At 44.2% G+C, this 20,337-nt stretch overlaps 3 protein-coding genes across 5 annotated transcripts; 1 reads left to right on the forward strand and 2 right to left on the reverse strand.

The window, feature by feature from the left end:
• Positions 1-5,957: 5,957 nt before the first annotated feature.
• LOC117587899 (alpha-tocopherol transfer protein) lies at positions 5,958-8,454 on the reverse strand. 3 transcript variants are annotated; one of them, XM_034278877.1, is made up of 6 exons: positions 8,354-8,454; positions 7,035-7,194; positions 6,879-6,973; positions 6,478-6,822; positions 6,232-6,410; positions 5,958-6,181 (listed from the first exon to the last, which is right to left on the reverse strand). In XM_034278877.1, the coding sequence occupies exons 2-6, from the start codon at positions 7,168-7,170 to the stop codon at positions 6,064-6,066; spliced, it is 873 nt and encodes a 290-aa protein (XP_034134768.1). In that variant the 5' UTR covers positions 7,171-7,194; positions 8,354-8,454; the 3' UTR covers positions 5,958-6,063. The 3 variants fall into 3 exon arrangements, with proteins under 3 accessions (XP_034134768.1, XP_034134767.1, XP_034134766.1); XM_034278876.1 differs by lacking the exon at positions 8,354-8,454 and adding an exon at positions 7,503-7,544 and having other exon boundaries at positions 7,035-7,196; XM_034278875.1 differs by lacking the exon at positions 8,354-8,454 and adding an exon at positions 7,485-7,501.
• A 1,756-nt stretch (positions 8,455-10,210) lies between these two features.
• On the forward strand, positions 10,211-12,442 carry LOC117587826 (ran GTPase-activating protein). Its single transcript, XM_034278786.1, has 5 exons — positions 10,211-10,421; positions 10,484-11,165; positions 11,227-11,707; positions 11,769-11,945; positions 12,014-12,442. The coding sequence occupies exons 1-5, from the start codon at positions 10,316-10,318 to the stop codon at positions 12,341-12,343; spliced, it is 1,776 nt and encodes a 591-aa protein (XP_034134677.1). The 5' UTR covers positions 10,211-10,315; the 3' UTR covers positions 12,344-12,442.
• Positions 12,443-13,167: 725 nt separating this feature from the next.
• LOC117587608 (DNA topoisomerase 2) lies at positions 13,168-19,066 on the reverse strand. Its single transcript, XM_034278459.1, has 5 exons — positions 18,842-19,066; positions 17,585-18,172; positions 17,101-17,524; positions 14,005-17,036; positions 13,168-13,929 (listed from the first exon to the last, which is right to left on the reverse strand). The coding sequence occupies exons 2-5, from the start codon at positions 18,137-18,139 to the stop codon at positions 13,579-13,581; spliced, it is 4,362 nt and encodes a 1,453-aa protein (XP_034134350.1). The 5' UTR covers positions 18,140-18,172; positions 18,842-19,066; the 3' UTR covers positions 13,168-13,578.
• Positions 19,067-20,337: the final 1,271 nt, after the last annotated feature.

Genomic DNA, 20,337 nt, shown 5'->3' on the forward strand with positions numbered 1-20,337 from the left:
GACAACAGCAGCAACAATCCACGAGAGAGCCCAAGCCAGAAAAGCCAACTGAGAGCTCCGAAGCTCGATGCACTGCACAGTGGGATCAGAAGCTAAGAAAACTGCTTGCCGAAGTATGTACACAAATTGAGTCCATGGGAAACTAATCGACAGTTACTAACCATATGCATTAGTATAACATGACAGTTAAAATAATACGAATAGAAAACAATCAACTTGGTGTAGAAGTAATAAAAAACATATAACCATACGTGTCACGCCTTTGTCATTAGGTTCGCTAGCCACTCGTGGGGACGAAAACTTCGACCACTGTGCAGGAGCAGAAAGTTTTGCTTGCCCTCTATCGCTCATTTCGCTTTGGTTTCGTTTCGTCTGTCGTGTCCCCCCCATTCATCCCCGCCGTGCTCCTGCGGCTTCACTTGCTGCTGGATGGGGTCAATTTTGGTGGTGGAATAGCTGCTGTTGTGGGTCTCTGCTCTCTGAAGTAGGCGTTTTTGAATTGCCATGGAGCGCATAAAAAACGGCACACAGTCACATGTACAAGCGAGCGAGCTCACATAAATGTTTGTACATATTATGCTGCCTCGACTCCGCCCACTTGGCTCTGGCCCTCTCTGCGAGCATTACCACACACACACACATAGCCAACATAGTCGCTTCCGCTGGCCATCGTCACCGTTTCCAGTCTCATTTGGCTGGCCATCACTCGGTTGGCGTTGGCCCTTTAACGGTCCGCTCCAGACTGGAAGAGCCGAGATGTGGATGTGGTCACATCCATTGTTCCATTTTCCAGTGCATAAGTCAATGCGAGATGTTTTAGCCCTGATAAGTCGCTCGATTTGTTTTGGCTCGTATATAATACTCCGCTCTCTCTGTCCTTCTTTCTCAGTAGATATACGTACGAGGATGTGTATGCGTGAGAGTATCGGTGTGTTTGTATATCTGTTTGCTCTGTGCAAAGGATTTCAGAGTGCACAGGTGCATTTACTTGCTGAGCCAGCAGAAATGGCCCCGGATACCTTACCAACCTTCTTCTGTCCTCCGTCGCCGACATCCGCATCCGTGTCTCCATCCCCATCTGCCCATCTTGGACATGAGTGTTTTTTTGTCTTTTTTTTTAATATGGACATGTTTTTTTTTGTTTTGTGCAAATGTTTTGTCTACGTTGGCCAAACAGATTTTCGTGATATAATATTGCTGTGCGATATGAGCTTCGATTCTCTTTTGTTTGTGCAACAAGTTCAGTTGTGCTAGAAGAATGAAAGGAAGGAACAGAAAGATTGGACTTTCAAAAATACGGACCAAAAAAAAAATATGACCATTTAGGCCATGATGTCATTTTAAAATTTTTGTTTTATCATTTGTATTAATATTTTAAATTGCACTAGTTACATACTTATTACAACTAAATCCTAATTTTTGTTCAAACAACAAAAACAACTTTTTTTTAGAGATTATTTTACTTAAACTTATATTATATCTTTTTTTCTTCATATAAAGGCTGATAAATGTATCCATAAATTAATTTTGAAGACTTTGTAGCTTCAACTCACCGACTGATAAACATGATTTTAAATATAAAATCATTTTTTGTATTTATTTTCCATAAAAAGCTCTGACTTCCGTTTAGAAACACAAATAAAAAATAAAAACTAAGGCACAATAATATTATAAGCTAAGACTGTATTTAACGGCGAGTGCGAGTTTGGGAAAGTCGGTCAAAAAGGCTGCAGCTGAGACTTTTATTCATTTTTAGGAATGATAACTTAAACAACTCCTTAAGGTCCATTATCACCAATGAATAATAATAGTAAAGTACAACAAAAAAACGAATCTTTTAAAGGCAAAATCTTATAAAGAAGCATACAATTTCGGTACTTATTTATTTCTCATTTTATTAGTTTTGTTCTCACGTTTCTTTCGAAAATCACGCATACGAATTTTCAATAACCGAAACTCATTTCCCCAAACGGGACAAAAGCTTGAGAACTATACTCGTATTTGGCTAACTTGTAAGCCACAAAGTGACCACAAAAAACTTTCATTTGGCTGCTGCTGTTGTAACTGGGTTATCGTTCCCCTTCGGACCATCAGCCCGCAGATTCTTATTCCCCCCCGTCACACCCATTCTAGACGCAATTGTTGTGTCGAGCAAAAATTGGGAAAGGGCGGATGGAAAAGAGGGAGCTGGAGTGGCAGTGGGTGGGCCAAGGAGGTATAAACATGCCAGCAGGAAAAACATAAAACAAAATCAAATCAAGTTTGGTGGGTGGGCAATGGAGGAAGGGAGGTAGGGTGGTGGAGTACTAGTAGTCTTCATTGAAGCTTGTCAAAATTAAATTGAACACAATCGAATTATACTCTGAATGCTCCATTTGGCTGTCTGCGCTGATTTCTGACAAAAAGGGGGCCCCATCCTGGTGCCCAAGAGGGAAAGAGACCACACACATATTTATACAAGAACGATTCGCTGATATTGATCAGAGGAGAATGAAGGAAAGAGAGAAAAGCAGCACTTGGGCATATTAAAAAGGGTTAAAGGTGTGCAAATATTTATCTGAGGCCAATTAAAAATACTTTTAATAATCAACCCAAGTCGAGTCAGTCACGAAGCAAGCCACGTGCTGCCCAAAAATGTTCTCCAATTTGAATTTCCCGCCAATATTTGCCTTTAACCATCATGCGGGAAAGTATGCTGTGATTTAGTTTCCATCTCTGCTCATTTGTAATCGATTCAACTGGATGTTGGGGCTGTGTCGTTGCCTGGAATTCAAATCCAAGTGCAAATATTTGTACGCGATTCCTTTCAATTGCATTTCAATTGTTGATGATGATGATGATGTTGCTGTGGAGTCCTCATCTCGCTAGATGATACTGATGACTCCTTCCCGCATCTCGTGATGCCTGTTCACATGAGAGTCCCGGCAACCAGGAACTGAACGCAATTGACAATGTTTATTACGGCGGATTAGGCAGCATTACTCGTACGACTTACAGAAAAAAAGGACTCCGCTCATTCTCAGTCGCTGTGATGTGATTGACTGTGCCAGGCGGCCTGGCTGTGCCTGCCACCCTGCAACATGTCTGTCCTGCCACTACACTGTGAAAAATCAACGGAAATCCTTTGAAGAGCTGAAGCAACGAATTTGAGCTCTTCGGCAAGCCTATACTATAAATACCTTGTACTATAAATATTTTATATATTTTATTTCTAGACTTTTAATCAAATTTGTACCATAAATAAAAGCATTTCCCTCAGTGTCTGGCCGATGTGGTTTCAGATCATCGCTTGGAGTGCCCTCTTTAAGCATGAAATAAAGTCGTGTTTTATCACAAATAATTTCCGGTAAATCAACAGAAAAATCGATTTGAAATACAACACCAACAAATACACAAAAAACCGTTCGCAAGCTTCTTGCCTCATTCCACCTACCTCATATCTGCATACCCTTATCAACGCCCCCTTTCGTTGCACATCTCAGCGTGAGTGCAGCTCGCTCTGGGGGTCCCTGCTAGGCAATGAAAAATGTCCTCTTCAAGGGGTCTACGCTCGGGTTTAATGACATGCAGAGGAGCAGAAGGATCGGGACCAGAACAGAACGGAACAGACCTTGATTGAAGGCTTTTCTTTGCATGCTAAATCATTCAGCTGTATGTTATATTTTTGACTTATTCTCTATTTGTTTCTCCAATTGAATTTACTATTTAATAAATGAATGTTACAGTTCTCCAGTCACTCCAAAGTTTATATGAAACCGCAACCTGAAAGCCATTCATGGATATCTTTATTTCGCTTAATCCACGCTGATTTCCTTGGGCACACATGGAGTCGTTGCCCCAGCAATTTATCTACTTGGGAGGTCGTCATACCACTCAGTCTCTTCGGTCGAGCTCGTGGTTGTTCTGTGTTCTGTGGTGTCTGTGGTAGCCAGGAGTCATAACGAGCTACCATTTATTCTGTTTACACCTTCGCCTCTGGCAGAAAGACGCACAGAGTCAACAAATTGACAGCAAATATTTCAATTATTCTGCGCTGGACTTTATTTATGAAATCCACAGGATCTAAAGGACTCACAGACCCCATCCATCCGCGGTTCGACCTCCGCTTAGACCAGTTTATGTCTGTTTACAAATCGCTGGACATAATTTATTTGCTCCCATTGTTTTGGTACGGCTTCGTGCGCCTGCCAATCGCTGAATGATAAACTGCCTTTGGTGATAAGCCACGATGCCACGGCATCAGGGGCATGCGAGGGCATCCATGGCCTCCGGGGTGTGAGCGAGGGGGTTGTTATTGTGGGACTACCCTTACCAGATCATTAGGAAGCAATTATAGGATTAGGGTTGCCAGTCACCCTCTCTCGCACACTCTTCGTACAAATTCGAAGGTCAGGTACATTTACGATCTGTCAGTTGTCAACGAATGTCAGTGTGACACTGTTGACAGCGGAGGCAACGCCCACAAATGTGTTGTCTGCATAATATGGCTAATTTCAGAATTGAAGTGCAAATTGGAAATGGCAAAAGTTCTTGAAGGGAAAATCAAACACGATTCTTATGGAATATACAACATTTTTCTTTGGTGTTTGCTACGTATCCATGAGTCCACTTATTATAAATATTGTGTGAAATATTCTTATGAATTCGATTTTCATTCGTTGGGTGGGACCTGAGGAAAATTTCTCAGTTCTTAGCGAGAGATTCTTCAATGGGAGATTCCCAAACGGGATGTCCCAAACCAAGACATTACTGGAGATATGATATCTAATTATGTCCCGTCTGAGTGTTGTTCTGTAAGTCCTACGGCTCCACTGTCCACTGAGGCCAAACTAACTTTGTGTCCACTGTCCACATCCGTTTCTGCCCTTGTCTCTGTGGTGCAGTGCATATTGACAGTTCTCTGTGCCATATGTTGGAGCATAGGATGTCCTCTGCCCTTTTCTACTTTCTTTATTTTTCAATAAAATTCGAATAAATTCAGTTTGCGAGCCATAAATTATGTCCAGTTCTGCCCTGAGTCACATAGCAAGGAAGACAGGGATGCAGATATGCACAGACACACACACACACACACACACACGTGTTGCCAGAAGCCAACTAATAACGGGACATTGGTCGTGCCTCCCAAAATGTAGGCTATGGGATATGTGCTACTGTTCCCCCCATAAATATTTGCGCAATAAATTTTTTAATCTTGTCGCTTTAATCGCACAAATGTCGCTGCCTTTTATACGCACACACACATAGACACGCAGATTATGGACTCCTCAGCCCCCGGCTCGCATCAACCTAGACCTCTCTCTCCCCGCAGTGGCAGCAAAATCAATTTCACTATCATTGACCAAAGGCCAAAGCCAAACGTGAGTGAGGGAGAGCGAAACTTTTTTACTGTTTGTTTGTGAGTTTGGGCACAGACACAGACACAGACGGCAACAACTTCCTGTGCGGAGGGTGTGGATGGCAGGGGGAGTGGGTGGGGAGGTAAGACAACGGGATTCAATAAAAAATATCAAACATATTTGTAGCGGTCAAAAAAATGGCACACACACCCTGCACGCACGCCGTGCTTTCGTTTGCTGGAGTGCAAACATATTTATGGTCTCCGACTGCATTTTATGCGTTGTCCAACACTCAATTACCATAACGGGAACAGTCCATGCCCCGACAGTTGTCTTTTTGCTAGGATGGGATTTTGCATAGAAAACACATAAAACGAACATGTCAGCTGTGGTGTGGCGGAAAAGGCTGGAGCTTCCCTGACCGGAACAAATTCAGCTTGTGGGCTCGTTTACTCATTTGATTTGGTTATGCCCGGTCCAGATTGTTATTGTCATCGGCCATTGACGGGACCATACAACGATGTGATGTGGTGTGGCCGGCAAATGTGCGAAGCATTAACTTTTATATCAGCACTGACCTCAAATTTGTGTGTCCTTAACATAACCTCAAACTGGCCATGAAATTTGGGAGATTTTATTTCTCAAACTTAGCCTACATGAATGATCCTTATTTTCAATATCCAAGTTTCAATTCTCCACTGTTTGCATCAAATCAAATCGCATCCTAGTGGAAAATAAAGCCCAACTGTTCCATGTCCTTCTGCACACTGCTTTCAGTGCTTTGCTCTTTCAGCATGTCCAACCAGAGCGTGTAAGAGTAATCGTCATGCAAGCCACCATAGCTGAAAGGGGAACATTAGGAATATTCTTAACGAAGTGAAGTTGAACTAACCGCTTGGGCAGGTGTTCGGGATCGATGTGCTTATGCAGGGAACTCATATCACTGCCATGAATGTAGAGCCGCTCTCGCATGGCTGAGTTAAGGAAGGGCTTGAAAATCTTGAACCCTGCATTGAACACCCAATTCTGGTTCACAATATGCAGCGCAGAGGTACGTATCGGCATGGAGGTCTTCAACAACAAATACAATTATTTCATCATCATCATGCATTCATGACCATAATTTGTTTCCACTTACCACCAACAGGGCAATCATCTTTTGTGCCACGCTGGGACTCAGATGAAGTATGTGTTCCAAGCCTAAGTCCTTGAGATCAAATATGGCCACACCTCCCATAATCTGAGAGATTGGCTCCAGGCTGCCCAGCTCCTGCAATACAATGGTGGCCCTAAAAATATCATCAACGGTAACGCGATTGGGTCGCCACAATCCGAAACGATATATGATTATACGATGGCCGTGCTGATCGCGATATGGCGTCACTGTCAATATGTCCGAATCGCCCAAGTGTCGTAGATCCAGAGGGCGAACCTTCTCGTAGTAGCTCTTGTTGTGTTCACGGAATTTATAATAACTGCAGAGCTGTAAAATGTAATTGAATAAAATTTAAATATCCTATGAGTATAATTTGTACTAACCAATCGATAGCTATTTTCGATCTTCCAGTAGCGTGCGCGTAAAAACTTTTCCAGATATTTGTCATCGTTGCGATGGGGCTGGCATTCGTTTCGCTCTGCAGAGAACTTCTTTGTTTAGTTTTGAGTTGGAATCAGGAGTGTAACTTGGTTACCCACCCATAATATAGCTGCGAAATTGTTCGATGGTTTGTTTCTTGGTCTTTGTACACTCGCCCTGTTGGCTGGCAATGAGACGAATGTGTTCAGGCACCTCCTCCTCGGAGACATTTAGCTTGTGTTCAACGGCAGGCATGGCTCGAGTTTTGGTACTGCTCGTCTGAAATATGTAAAGGTGGGAGAAACCCTTGATTAAAATCTAACTAAGTCAAGGTTTTGAAACCTCTAAATTAAATGACGTCACAATACCAGCTACAAACACAAAAATTAAACAAATTAAACAAACGTTAAGCGCTGCCTTAGGCCACATAACATTGTATTTGAATGCAATTAGCCTCACGTGTCTCATTGTTAGCCACATTTGAGAATTTGCAGCTCTGCTCCCATCTCACCAACTGTGTTTGGTGGGACTTAACTTTTTTTTTGTGTAAGAATTATGGGTTCCTTTACCATTAGAACGTTTTTTGTTTGTAACGCGATCCGCTCGACTTCAGTTTGGAAACTTGAATCAGTCCAAAATTTGTTCAGTCTCATGCAAAATGTTGTTTGTCGTTACACATGTACGAACATATGTAAATGTGTATGGGAATCATTGAATATTAAGTATAAAGAGTAAACAGAACCGAACTGAGCTGCGATAGCGGAAAAGAGACAGCAGAGAGCGACTGTCAAACGAGCGATTATCGCCGGATGGAGCTGCTCCGATGCCCCTGGTCCCTGGGACTGAACCTCGAACCGAACGATTATATTTTCCCCAATATATTCGCAGCAGGCCCTGATAAGCCGGCCAGCCCACCAATGTGTGTTTGCTAATCAGGTCGGTGGGGTCGGTGCAACGTCAAAGCTGATACAACGATGCGACCCCAGCACGTACCCCACATGTGGATGATACTCGTACACCCATCTCAAAGGGCACACACATGGCTGAAGATGTGCAAAGTACCTCTGTCAATATTTCAAATATATTCAAGAAATTGCAACTAATTACATGGTTCACATGTAAACGCCTACAAACATTAACACTAAAAAAGCCCTAATGACACTTAACCCACTAACTGCAGTCTGTATGCAGTTGCCCCCATCACGAACACACACACACACATAGATCCGTGGCTTAAGTGTTAATGAACTCCTCCAGCTGGAGTGATTACTGATTGTCTCCGCACTGGCAATTAATTGCAAGCACTACTCAACAAAGTGCTGCATATTTTAAACTTATAATTGCTAATAATTGTTAGACTCTATTTATAATGGCCCCGAAGTCAACACCCGATTTATGTGTGTACAACCACCAGTTGTGGGATCTCCACTTTCATTACCAGTTACTGATCTGATACACTTTGTTGTTATTATATGTATGTGTATTATTTAATTGTATTTCTGGTACTGCCGCTAATCACGCCAAGTGGAGCTCCACTGTTGAAACTGAACTGAGCAAAAGATCGTACAGAACAAAACGTTTTATGCCCCTACACACAGAACTCTCAACACAAAAAAAAAACTAAAAATAAAAAAATATTAAAATTTTAAGAACCAGTTGTGTCGAAGCCACCATGGGAATCTTCCATCAGATGAGATTCCTCTAGGAGGGTAAATAATAAAGTCCGTTTGTCCGTCTTACTTGTGAAGAGAGTGGAAAGCCAGGCGATGCAGCTCCCTCTCTGCGGAGCGGTTAACAGAAAGAGAGAGTGAGAGAAGAGACAAAACCCTATGCACACATCATACATAAGTTCAACAAGCTGCGGTGACGTCACGCAAAGCTACAGAATATTCTTTGCTTTTGCAGCGAAACGGGTTTCAGCTTAACAGAGAAAATTGCAACAGGAGCAGGCGAAATTATGTACATACGTTGATGACGTTGGACAAGGTCAAGGTGCTGAACAAAACCTGTTCTATGTGGCCATGGCTTTGCTTGTTACCTTAGACAAAACTGACGTTGATTTGAATTGATTGCCGTCTGTCTAACTGCAAAATGCAGTTGGTTAATTCAAATAAAGTTATACGATAAACTAAAAATGCAAGCGTTAAATACACTTTGCAAATAACAGTACTTATATTTACTATAGCCAGACAACATAAAGTACACATTTTTGTAGAACATTAAATATCGAGGGAAAACTTGAGTTTATTGGTAAACTTTTGGCAGTTTCGATAAATTGGAAATGTACAATTTCTTAATGACTTTAGTTTAAGAAAATATCCTTTATTCGCTATGATTAGATCGGGCAGATCAGCCCATGAATTTGTTTATATTTTGGAATTTCTTCGAACGTCAGTAGCCTCAGGTTGCGAATACACAGTCCCGGCTGAGCTGCGGAAAAATTTGTTAAGTTTTATTCCGTTTCCAATAATCCAAAAAGGCTGCAGAAGTTCTTCTCAGGCATATGCAAATTCAATACTCTTATATTTGTTTGCTAATAAATACAACAAACGACACTTCTTGTTTCTTTCCCGCCAAAAGGGGCTTACACCATGATGTCGGTGTTTTCTTCGATGATTGTCCTCCTCCGCCGCTAATACATGCCACTATAAGCAATCTTCTGCTTAGATCCAATTTTTATTAATAAAAATAAAAATAGGTAATCGAAACCAGCCAATCTTGTGGGAAACTGTTTAATAAATTAGATAAAATTATAGTTTTAGCGCCGAGACTCCTAACTAAGTATTAATATTAATTAGAACATCAAAGATGAGAAATATGATTTGAGTATTATGGTATATTTGTAAAATGAGAAGGTTTATTTTGGTATGCTTTATCGATTTATATATATTTTTTAGGGCTGGGAAAACAACGATAGTGAATATAGTATAGGTATATTAGATTGCCCTAGGAATAATAGCTAAATGTTAAGTACTGAAAATAGTTATGTTTCTGCTGAGCTTGTAAGATATCTAATATGAAAAGATACAGTGAAACTGCAATTCTCTGTGATAGTCAAGGCGCCTTAAAGGCTCTGAAAAGCAATGAATCAAATTCATACTTAACTGATGAAATTCATCCACTTTTGTGCTCTAATACCGTAATACCCTATATATATATTTATTTAGATCCTGTGGTATCGCAAAAACATATAAATATATGGTGATTTTAGAAAAAATAACGATGTAAATATATTTTTACTTTAAAAAATATCGATATATTGATATTTTGTTATATATTTGGCAACCCTAATATTCTAGCGCCCATTTTTTTTGCGAGGTTAAAACGAATTTTGCAGCCGGCGTCGTCAATTTTGAGCATAAGTACAGTGCTAGGTCATTATTTAAAAAATTGTTGAATTATGTCGATGTCTACCTTTAACTTTGCGAGCATGGCGGCCCAAATTACAGAAGAACAGGGCATATCATTCCAGGACAAAGCTAAAACCTGGGACTCTGCATCGGATGGTGAGTGTAAACGACGCCAAACATTGCAAACCGAAACTTACGCTCTCTCTATTGTTACACAGTCCAGGAGGTGGTGGATGCACTCAACAACCAGTCATCAGTTCATTTTCTGAACCTTGATGGCAACACGCTGGGAGTGGAGGCAGCCAAAGCCATTGGCGAGGCCCTGAAGCGTCATCCGGAGTTTCGCAAGGCGCTGTGGAAGAATCTGTTTACGCGCCGTCTTAAATCAGAAATTCCAGAGGCCTTGCAGCACCTTGGAGCCGGTCTGATCGAAGCAAAAGCTAAACTGACTGTTTTGGATCTGAGCGACAATGCCCTTGGCCCCAATGGCATGCGTGGATTGGAAGTATTTCTGCGATCGCCAGTCTGCTACTCGCTTCAGGAGCTGCACCTCTACAACTGTGGCCTTGGTCCCGAGGGTGGTGCCATGCTGTCCAAGGCTCTAATCGACCTCCATGCCAATGCGAGAAAGGCAGGAACGCCGCTTCAGCTGCGTCTCTTTGTGGGCGGACGTAATCGCCTGGAGGATGCTGGCGCAAAGGCACTGGCCAAGGCGTTCGCCACTCTGAAAACATTACAGGAGATTGTCCTGCTACAGAACTCGATCTATTTAGAAGGAGTTAAAGCGCTGGCCGATTCATTCAAGGCGAACCCACATCTGCGAGTGCTGAACATGTACGACAACACCCTGAAGTCCAAGGGCGCTGATGAAATCGCGGAAGTGATTAAAGGGCTGACAATGTAAGTGTAGAATCTAATGCTAATATTATTATATATTCAACCTGAAACTTGTGCCATGCAGGCTGCGGGAGATCCACTTTGGCGACTGCCTTATAGGCACAAATGGCGCCTATCAAATGGCCGAGGCTCTGGAGAACTCAAATAACGACATTGAGGTAATTGATCTGAGCTCCAACGAGATCAACTCTGATGGCGGTCTGGTGCTGGTTTCGGCCATCCAGAACAAACCGAAGCTGCGTGTTCTCAACATTGATGGAAATTGCTTTGGCCAAGAGGGCTGTGCGCAGATCATTGAGCAGATGTCCGCGTACCCGAATGCCGCTGCTCTGCAACCTTTCAATGAGGATGAGGACGAGAATGACTCGCAGGAGTCCAGCGAGGAGGAGGAGGAAGAGGAGGAACAGGGTGATGAGTACGATGATGGGAATGACGAGTACGACGAGCATGAGCACGCCAACGATACGACCGAAGAGGCCGACGAAGATGACGAGGAGTATGCTGAGGAGACCGCCTATCTAACCACCAATGCATACACCACAAAGGTTTGTTGCACCGACTCATTCGAGTGGTTATATATTTTTTTTAATGCATCTGTCTATGCAGTTATTCGACGAATCGACAAACTCCAAGGCGAGCGACACCTTTGCCATCGGCAACAAGCCGCCCATTATGTTCTGCAACCCCGAACAGTTCTGCCTGAGCCAGACGCCCTGCTCTCTGCAACAATTCGAGTCCCTCGCCGAGGATAACAAGCTGCAGGCCCTACAAGGGATTATAAATGTGAGTTGAGCCTTTGCAGGTATTCAATTTCTTTACTTTACCTTTCACTTTGCCATTTTTCTGCACAGCAATTCACCGATGACAACCATTTGCTGCTCCTCGTCTTTACCACCCTGAAGTGCGCACATTTGTCGCAACTATCTCAGCCGGCTCTTGAGCTCGCCGTTTCCCTCTTCCAGGCCACCTTCGACTATGCCGTAAAAACCAAGCAGGAGACCCGTGTCCTCAACTATGTCCTGAAGCAGTTGGGCCTTTTGCGCTGCGAGGAGGCCTTCAAGACGGACTACGATGTGAAAAGTTGCCGCCACGCTCTGCGGGAGGCACTGAAGAAACCCGAGTTTGCTAATGACAGCATTAAGAAGTCATTTAAACTATATCTCGATAACGTCGATGCATAAACTTGTCCTAAAATAAACCCTTTAAATCAGTATATGTAAATGTGAAAATGTGTAAAATTCCACTTCGTTGGTGAAGAAAATATATGCGTGTATGACGGCCATAAATGTTTAAACTTTAAAGAAATCGTTTAATAGCCGGTATTGGAAGGGTAAATAGGGAATATTTTATTTTTGCTCGAAAGTGGATGCAACATCAATAGCCTAGTCGATACAGCCATGTCTGTCTGTCCGTACATCGTATGTTCGCCTTGTTTGTCGGCTAGTACTCAGAGACTATAAAAGCTGGTGCCACCAAATTTTGCATCATCTGGATGACTGGCTGGGATTATACACTGTTACAAGTGTAGGCACACTGAGCGCGAAAATCTACTGTATCCACAATTTTTAGGATACTAAAAACGCAGTTCAGTAGGGAATGACTATACCTATCAGATCCCCTAAAAAGGTTCACATCATTATTATAACCAGAGTGGCGAAATTCATGTCCAGTGGCTGCCTCGTGAAGTGTCCGGAGGGGAGCGAGCTCAAAGAGCGTGTTGTCGTATGTATAAAAATTGTAAAATGTATAATTCGAAAAAAAATACATTTATACATATGAAAATATATGCTGACTGAGTGCCGAGTATAAGAGTTGTGACGCGTACGAAGCGTCTCACACGGTCCTCCTCGTTCATGATTAGCCATGCCCATGGCCGTGAAGGTATGTAAAAGGTTTCAAGATATTGTGCAGGAATCCATTGAAGAACTATATATTTAATCTAATTAGCAGCTAATTGTTAGCCAAGTAAAGCTCAAAATGCTCCTTCAGGAATAGACAGGAATAATTAGCAGTTAAATTGGGTAAAATTGATTTATTTACATGAAAAAATGGTATGAGTCTAAAAACTATGTTTATAAAACATGTTAATACAGCGAGATAGTACTTGTTTATGTTTATTCCTGCTGGTGGATTATTCACTGCTCTCCGACTGAGTGCAGCTACAGTAGACGAATGTAATGAAGTGGGTTGTTACCTAAAATACAAATTAAAACACCAACAATAAACACTGTTGATGGGGATAGCAGGGATGAAGAAACAAAGGGGGGGTTTCGAGAGCAGAGTGGGCAGGACAGAAGAGGATAGGAAGGACAGGAGTGATTCCAGTCTCCGAGATGTTTGCCAAATACTTTTCATAGAATTATGCGCAACCTTGGAGACCTTGAAACGATTTTCGTGCGTGTTTCCCTCGTTTCTCTTAGATATCAAAGTCGGAATCATCATCATCATCTACGTGGTCATCTTCCTCATCGCTTTCAATGACGGCACGCCTCTTCTTTGGCGGTGCCTTCTTTTTGGGTCCGCCACTGCTGTCCTCGTCGCGTGTGCGTTTAACCGGACGCTTAATGGGTGACTCGTCGTCCCCTTCATCCTCGCCGCTGCCAGCTTCCCCATTGGATGCCGCAGCAGCTGCTTCCTCTTCATCAGAAAAGAGGGAGCTGTAATCGATCTTCTTGCTTGCCGCCCTGCGACCAGGCCGCACGGCACGCGGCTCCACAACATCCAAGCATTCGACATCGCTGTCATCGGATTGCGCAGCTTTCTTGGCCTTAAAGGAATATAAACATAGAAGATTAATAAGTAAATGGGAATTATGTACATCTCTCCGCTGTTTCGTGCTCACCTTGGCCTTGCTGAAATCAAGTTTTCCCTGCTTCAGGGCGCCACCATTTTCCTTCTTTTGGCGCGGTTTTTTCTCGGCTGGTTCCTTCTTGGCTGCCGGCTCCTTTTTGACGGCTGGTGCCTTTTTGGCCTTTGGTGATGTCTTTGGTCCAGACTCGACCAGAGCATCGAACTCGTCCACCTCCTCACCGGCCTTGACTTCACCCGGCTCAGATTTAACCGCTTTGCCTGTTGGCTCCTTCTTGACTTTGGCTACCTTGGCCGCCAATGCCATTTTCTTGAGAATATCATCGGTTACCTTGAACTCGACATGCTCACCCTCTGGATCGGGGAAGATTTCCCCGGGTGGGGCCGCCGCCGAGCCCTTGACCTTCCTACCCTTGGCCGTGGTAGGCTTCTGGCTCTTCATGGCCTTGGATGTCTTCAGATTGACGCCCTGCTCTTCGAGGCGCTCCTTCTCCTCAACTTCGTTCAACTTCTGCTCCAAAGCATCGAGATCATCCAGCCAGAGCATCGGCGGAGTCCGCTTGCGCAGATTCTCCAGCTCGCTCAGCTTGTAGTCGCGCTGCTTGAGCAACTCGTTCTTCTTCTCCTCGGTCAACATCCACATGGACATGCCCAAGAGGTAGTCGAACTTCTTGACGTCCGTTAGCTTCTTGAAGGCTTTGTCGGGATCAACCTCCTTTTTGACATCCTTCTTGCTGCTGCTCGCAGCCGCTTGTTCGCCGTTCTCATCCTCCTCGTCCTCATTCTCATTCTCATTCTCCGCTTCGGCATCCTCCAGCTTGATGCGGCGCTGCCACTCCTTGACCGGATCCGGGCGATAGCCGCGCTTTGTCAGCTCATCGCACATGGCCTTGCGCTGCTTGTTCTCTACCACCAGCGTCTTCTCGCACTTTTCCAGAATGAAGCGAGCCTGGTCGCTTAGTCGGTCCGCCTGTGCCGTCAGCTGCCCCACCAAATAATCCTTTCTACGTGCGTAATACTCCACGCGCAAATCGTAGAACTCCTTGAGCACATCGGTGGATGTGGCGAAGCGCCTCAGGCAGTTGTTCTTATCGAAGGCGTGCATCTGGTTGATGGAGAGAGTGGAGCTCAGCTTGAACACGCGATAGAATCCTCCCTCCTCGGATCGAATGCGATTGAACTCCCCTGTGGTGAAGCTGATCACGAAGCGGACTGTGGTGTCTGTGTGATATTCACGATACTCGGCCACAATGGCCTTCACCTTATCCGTGCCATTAGAGAGCGGTTCGAGTACGTTTTCCTTGTAGTTCTGTGTCCAAACACCGACTGGGAGTTCGGTGATCTCGATTCGCTCCCCGTGTAGCATCTGTATGTTGCCGGTGTGCACGTAGCGCCCGTCCGAGATGTATTCCATGCGTCCTTGGAAGTTCTTGTACCACGGATGCATCGGCACGGGATCCTCACCGTTGATCATGCGCCTCAGATTCTTGGTAATTTCGCGGGGATTGTAGTTTGCTATCTTGGTTGACCAACCGGTGCCAATGCCTTCGGCTCCGTTGACCAGAACCATCGGTATAATGGGCAGATACCACAAAGGCTCGATCCTCTGGCCATCATCCTTCTGATACTCCAGCAGCGGATCGTCCAGTGGGTGGTAGATGAGGCGCGTCAGCGGCGACATAATTGTGAAAATATAACGAGCGCTGGCACAATCCTTGCCGCCCGTCAGCCGAGTACCGAACTGACCGCGCGGTTCCAGCAAATTGATGTTGTTCGAGCCGACATAGTTCTGGGCAAGGTTCACAATGGTCATCTGGAGGGAGACCTCACCGTGATGGTAGGCAGACATCTCTGCCACGGAACCAGACAGCTGGGCCACCTTCACCTCACGTTTGTCGTTGCGCTTGAAGCAGGTGAACATAACCTTGCGCTGGCCCGGCTTAAGGCCATCCACCAGACTAGGGATGGAGCGTTCGTTGTCTGCGTTGGAGAACAGCACCAGTTCGAGATTGATAAAGTCCGAGTAGCTGATGTGTTTGGTGCCCTTGGTGTAGAGGTAGCGCTCTGGCAGACCCAGCTCCCGGCGACGCTTGACCTCATCCATGTGATTGGTAAGCCAAACCTTGCGCGATTCGATGTGCTTGCGAGAGAAGGCCATCATTATGTTGTCATCGTCCACCTGTCCGTCGTACTTGAAGAGTATGCGATGGCGCTCCATGTCCTGGAAGTACTCTTTCGCCTCCTTGGAGGTCGAAGTACCCAAACCTTTGTAGTACTTGACGTTGTAGGTGTGATGATTGGGCGTATCCATCTTCCACTCCTCGAACTCTGGCAGCGAATAGAACGACAGCTCCTCGTTCTTTTTGGTCACCTTCACAATGGGCGTGATGAACTCCTCGAGGAAGGGCAGACGCAGCAGCTCCGGCCAGTTGGTGTGCACAAAGTTGATCAGCAGACCCTTGATGTGGGAGCCATCCTGATCCTGATCTGTCATGATCATAACCTTGCCGTAACGCAACGTCTTCAGGTCGTCCTCGGTCAGATATTTCTTCTTGTACTGCAGACCGATGATCTTGCACAGATTGTTGATCTCGGCGTTCTCCGACAGCTGCTTGAAGTTCGCCTCGCGCACATTGAGCAGCTTTCCGCGCAGTGGGAACACGCCGTAGTAGTTGCGACCAATCACGCCCAGTCCGGACACAGCCAGCGACTTGGCTGAGTCTCCCTCGGTCAGGATGAGTGTGCAATTGATTGAGTTCTTGCCGCCCGCCTCGTTGGCATCCTCCAGCTTGGGTATGCCCTTAATCTTGCTCGACTTTTTGCCACCCGTCTTGGCTATATCATTCTGCGCCTTGAACTTGGCCCAGGCCAGCACAGACTCCACAATGCCCGACTTGGAGAGGCTCGAGATGAACTTCTCGGACAGCGTGCACTTGGAGCCAAAGCCCTTCGCCTGCAGTGTCATGTTTTCCTTCGTTTGCGAGTCAAAGGTGGGATTCTCGATCAAACAATTCACGAAGATCCACAGATGATTGCGCACCTGAAAGGGCTTAATGTTGATGCCGCCTGGGGGAGACAGAAATGAAGCATTATGTATTGCAGCTCGATGGCATCTCAGTGCGGGCCCTACCTTTGTTTTTCTTCTTGAGCACCTCAATGAGCTGCTTGATGACATTATCCACAACATGATCGACATGTCTGCCGCCCTTTGTGGTGGCTATGGAGTTGACAAACGACACCTGCTGGAAGCCACGATCGGAGGGACAGCAGGCCACCTCCCAACGCTCGTTGGCCACCTCGTGTACGATTTTTATCGGCTGACCGCTGTCATCGTCCTGGTTCTTCACGTGCAGATCGATGTAATCCTTGAAGTTCCTCACTGTCAGTTTGGTGCCATTGAGGAAGACGGAGACGCCCTTCGAGGAGGCAGCCACATCGAATGCACGACGCGACATCAAAGCCACAATATCCTCGTCCAGTCGCTCCATCTTGAACTTGGCCAGATCCGGGCTGAATGTGATGCGGGTAAAGTCGGTGCCATTAAAGTCTTTAATCTGTGGGAGATAATATTATAGAATTCATGCATAAATACTGACAGAGGCTGAGCCACATACCGTCACATCAGAAGCCTTGGACATGTTGGCTCCCCAAGTCTGCTTGAAGGTCTTTTTGTACTGCTTTGTGGCCGTTTCGACAGTGAAGCTGGTGGAGAATATGTTGCAGAGCTTCGCTCCGTAGCCATTACGGCCACCGGTGACCTTTTTCTCATCATCATTGTAGTTGGACGAGGTAAGCAGATGGCCAAAGATCATCGTCGGCACATACATCTTTTGCTCCTTGTGCATGGTCACGGGAATGCCCTGGCCATTGTTCCAAATGGACACAATATTCTTCTCCGGATCAATGTCAATCTTAATGGTGTTCATTGCCTTGTCGCGCTGCTTGTTGTCGGCGGCATTGACCAGAATCTCATCGAATATCTTGTACAGGCCCGGCACGAATGCAATCTCACGCTGGATCATGCGCGTCTTCTCAAAGTCGTACACCCACATCAGTTCCTTGGTGAACTCCACGGAGCCGATGTACGAGTCCGGCCGCAGCAGAATGTGCTCCAGCTGCGACTTCTTCTGGTACATCTGCTCAATGGACATAGCGCTTCCATTCTCCATGACGCTGCTCTTGCACGTGCTGCTGTAGTTGAGCTGTTTGTGATAAAAAATTAATTTTTAATTGTTTATTGTTTGGCCAAGTGTAGTCTAACATCTAAAACAACGTAACTGTACCCCGAGTCCTACGATACGCTAACGAGAATCGCGATAAACCTTCCTCAAGCAACGCTCCCGAGGCAGCCTTTCGTGCCTGGCACGAGCAAGAGTGTAGCACCACAGGAATCGTAAGTATTATCAAACAATTTATGGTAAAATTTATGCTGTATTGTTGTTACTGTACCAGACGACGCGCTTACGAGTCTGCACAACAACCCTGGCTTTGGCGGCATTTGTGCCAAACTGCCGCCCGGCCCCTTCCGGCATTTGCCGATTTAAGCAAAACTACATTATACCATATCGATTTGCACATATTTTGATATTCGCATTAAATACCGCCAGACGGCAAGCATACATACTTTTACTTGCGGTGCAACGCGAGTGGTGTGTGGGAACTTGTAGGTACAGCGCAATGCGAACTGCATTGATGTCTATACCGGCAGCGCCATTTTTAATTTGCAAGCAAAAAAAGAAAAAACAAACGACGCTACCAAAAAAACTATATTCTACACATGAAGAGCAGCACGTGGAGATTTCTCCATAGCCTCTGTTCGCTATTTAGATTTAACCGCAGTTATATTTAAAACTGTCTGTGACCCGGCTTACCTTATTAATTAGTTGCGAGGCTTTTTGTAGTTGCTGCCGTCGAAAAAAACTCCAAGGCGAAAGCTGATCTTTCACACAAAGTAGAAGACGACGCACTACAGTTTTCGTTATGTATGCGCGGCCAAACGTCTACTGGCCTCGGAAATCTGATTAACTTTATTTATTATATTAAAACATTTATAAACCTTAAAACACTCGAAGTACACAACCCAGACGACCGACCGATTAAACCTTAAAAACAGTGTGACCGCGAAATTATCGATAATAAATACCTTTAGTGCCTCGAAAATATACCGAAATGTACTTTTTCGTGTTCAAAATATACCGTAAATATATATACCGTAGTCTTAATTCATGTTCTTCGACTTTGATGTTATATTTGATTTTAATAGCTTGCAAATGCTTTTAACACTGAAAAAATTATTTAATCCGATTGAAGAGTCAATTTGGCTTATTATAAAGACTCCCTTTAATCGGAATTTTTTGTTTTATTTTTTTTAATTTAATCGCTACAGCGAAATTCGCAGACGATGAGTCCGCATTGACCAGGTACTTTATGTTGAAATTAAGAATACTGAACATATTGAACTCAAAAAAGAGTTGCTTGCCGAACGAGAACACTTTTGTGTTTTCTTTCTTAAACCACCATGTTTGGTTTTGCAAGGATTTTATTACACTATAAAGTGATCGAATTTTTTCAAAATTTAGAATTCGAAATTTGCTTTGCTCATGGCCAATGGCCAGTTCTTTAAGGTGTAATGGCTCTTTTCGCAGATTATTATAGTATTTAAAAATACGAAACTTACCCCTGAGATTTGTGAACCGTTGTCACTTAATTTGAATTTTTCATTCAAATCACCCCTTCTGGAGCTTTGTCTACAGTATGTAAATGTATGTAAATTATTAAAAGAGACACATGTAGTTAACTGATATCATATGACAAATATGAGTGAAAGCGCGCGGAAAAAAAGAGGAAAATAAACAATGGAAGTATATATTAATAGCTCGAAGTGTCAAATATTCCAATTTTATATTATAAGGCGGGTATCCAGCACCGCAAAAAATGCTAGCCAACAATTTGGTATACATTTCTTGTGTGCGTGGAACGTAACTAACACAGGCATAAAAATCAACTGCAGTTTGAAATTTAAACTGAAAACAAAAAAGTAACAAAAAGAGCTGGTAGTTGAATTGAGAATGCTTTTGGCATTTGCCAATAATGCATATGGTTTGCCAAACGTCCATTATTGCCATAAGAGCATAAATACTAAATAATTCACTTATTCATTTCAGTAAAATGATTTAATTTTCAATAAAAACATGGGAGAAGTATTTTCTTGACTCCGGCTATCTATTATGACTCTCTTACTTTCCTCCATTTCGCAAACTACACACCAGAAATAAGTGTCAACCATATATTTTGGCCCAGTGACGTTGATATGCAATGACTGCACCCATGCCACCCAGGTGGCCCATGCGACACCAAAATCAGAAAC

Source organism: Drosophila guanche, unplaced genomic scaffold, assembly GCF_900245975.1.
Source record: "Drosophila guanche unplaced genomic scaffold, DGUA_6, whole genome shotgun sequence".
Lineage (NCBI taxonomy): Eukaryota > Metazoa > Arthropoda > Insecta > Diptera > Drosophilidae > Drosophila > Drosophila guanche.

What these genes read in the sequence shown, in the direction of transcription:
- LOC117587899 (XM_034278875.1), bottom strand. An exon ending in TCGAAAATAGCTATCGATTG is followed by an intron (nt 6,823 to 6,878) that starts GTTAGTACAAAT and finishes TACATTTTACAG; the next exon opens with CTCTGCAGTTATTATAAATT. An exon ending in CCCGAACACCTGCCCAAGCG is followed by an intron (nt 6,182 to 6,231) that starts GTTAGTTCAACT and finishes TTCCCCTTTCAG; the next exon opens with CTATGGTGGCTTGCATGACG.
- LOC117587826 (XM_034278786.1), top strand. Translation starts at nt 10,316, where the DNA reads ATGTCGATGTCTACCTTTAACTTTGCGAGCATGGCGGCCCAAATTACA. An exon ending in CTGGGACTCTGCATCGGATG is followed by an intron (nt 10,422 to 10,483) that starts GTGAGTGTAAAC and finishes ATTGTTACACAG; the next exon opens with TCCAGGAGGTGGTGGATGCA. An exon ending in GTGATTAAAGGGCTGACAAT is followed by an intron (nt 11,166 to 11,226) that starts GTAAGTGTAGAA and finishes TGTGCCATGCAG; the next exon opens with GCTGCGGGAGATCCACTTTG.
- LOC117587608 (XM_034278459.1), bottom strand. Translation starts at nt 18,139, where the DNA reads ATGGAGAATGGAAGCGCTATGTCCATTGAGCAGATGTACCAGAAGAAG. An exon ending in CCAAGGCTTCTGATGTGACG is followed by an intron (nt 17,525 to 17,584) that starts GTATGTGGCTCA and finishes TATCTCCCACAG; the next exon opens with ATTAAAGACTTTAATGGCAC. An exon ending in TTGATTTCAGCAAGGCCAAG is followed by an intron (nt 13,930 to 14,004) that starts GTGAGCACGAAA and finishes TATTCCTTTAAG; the next exon opens with GCCAAGAAAGCTGCGCAATC.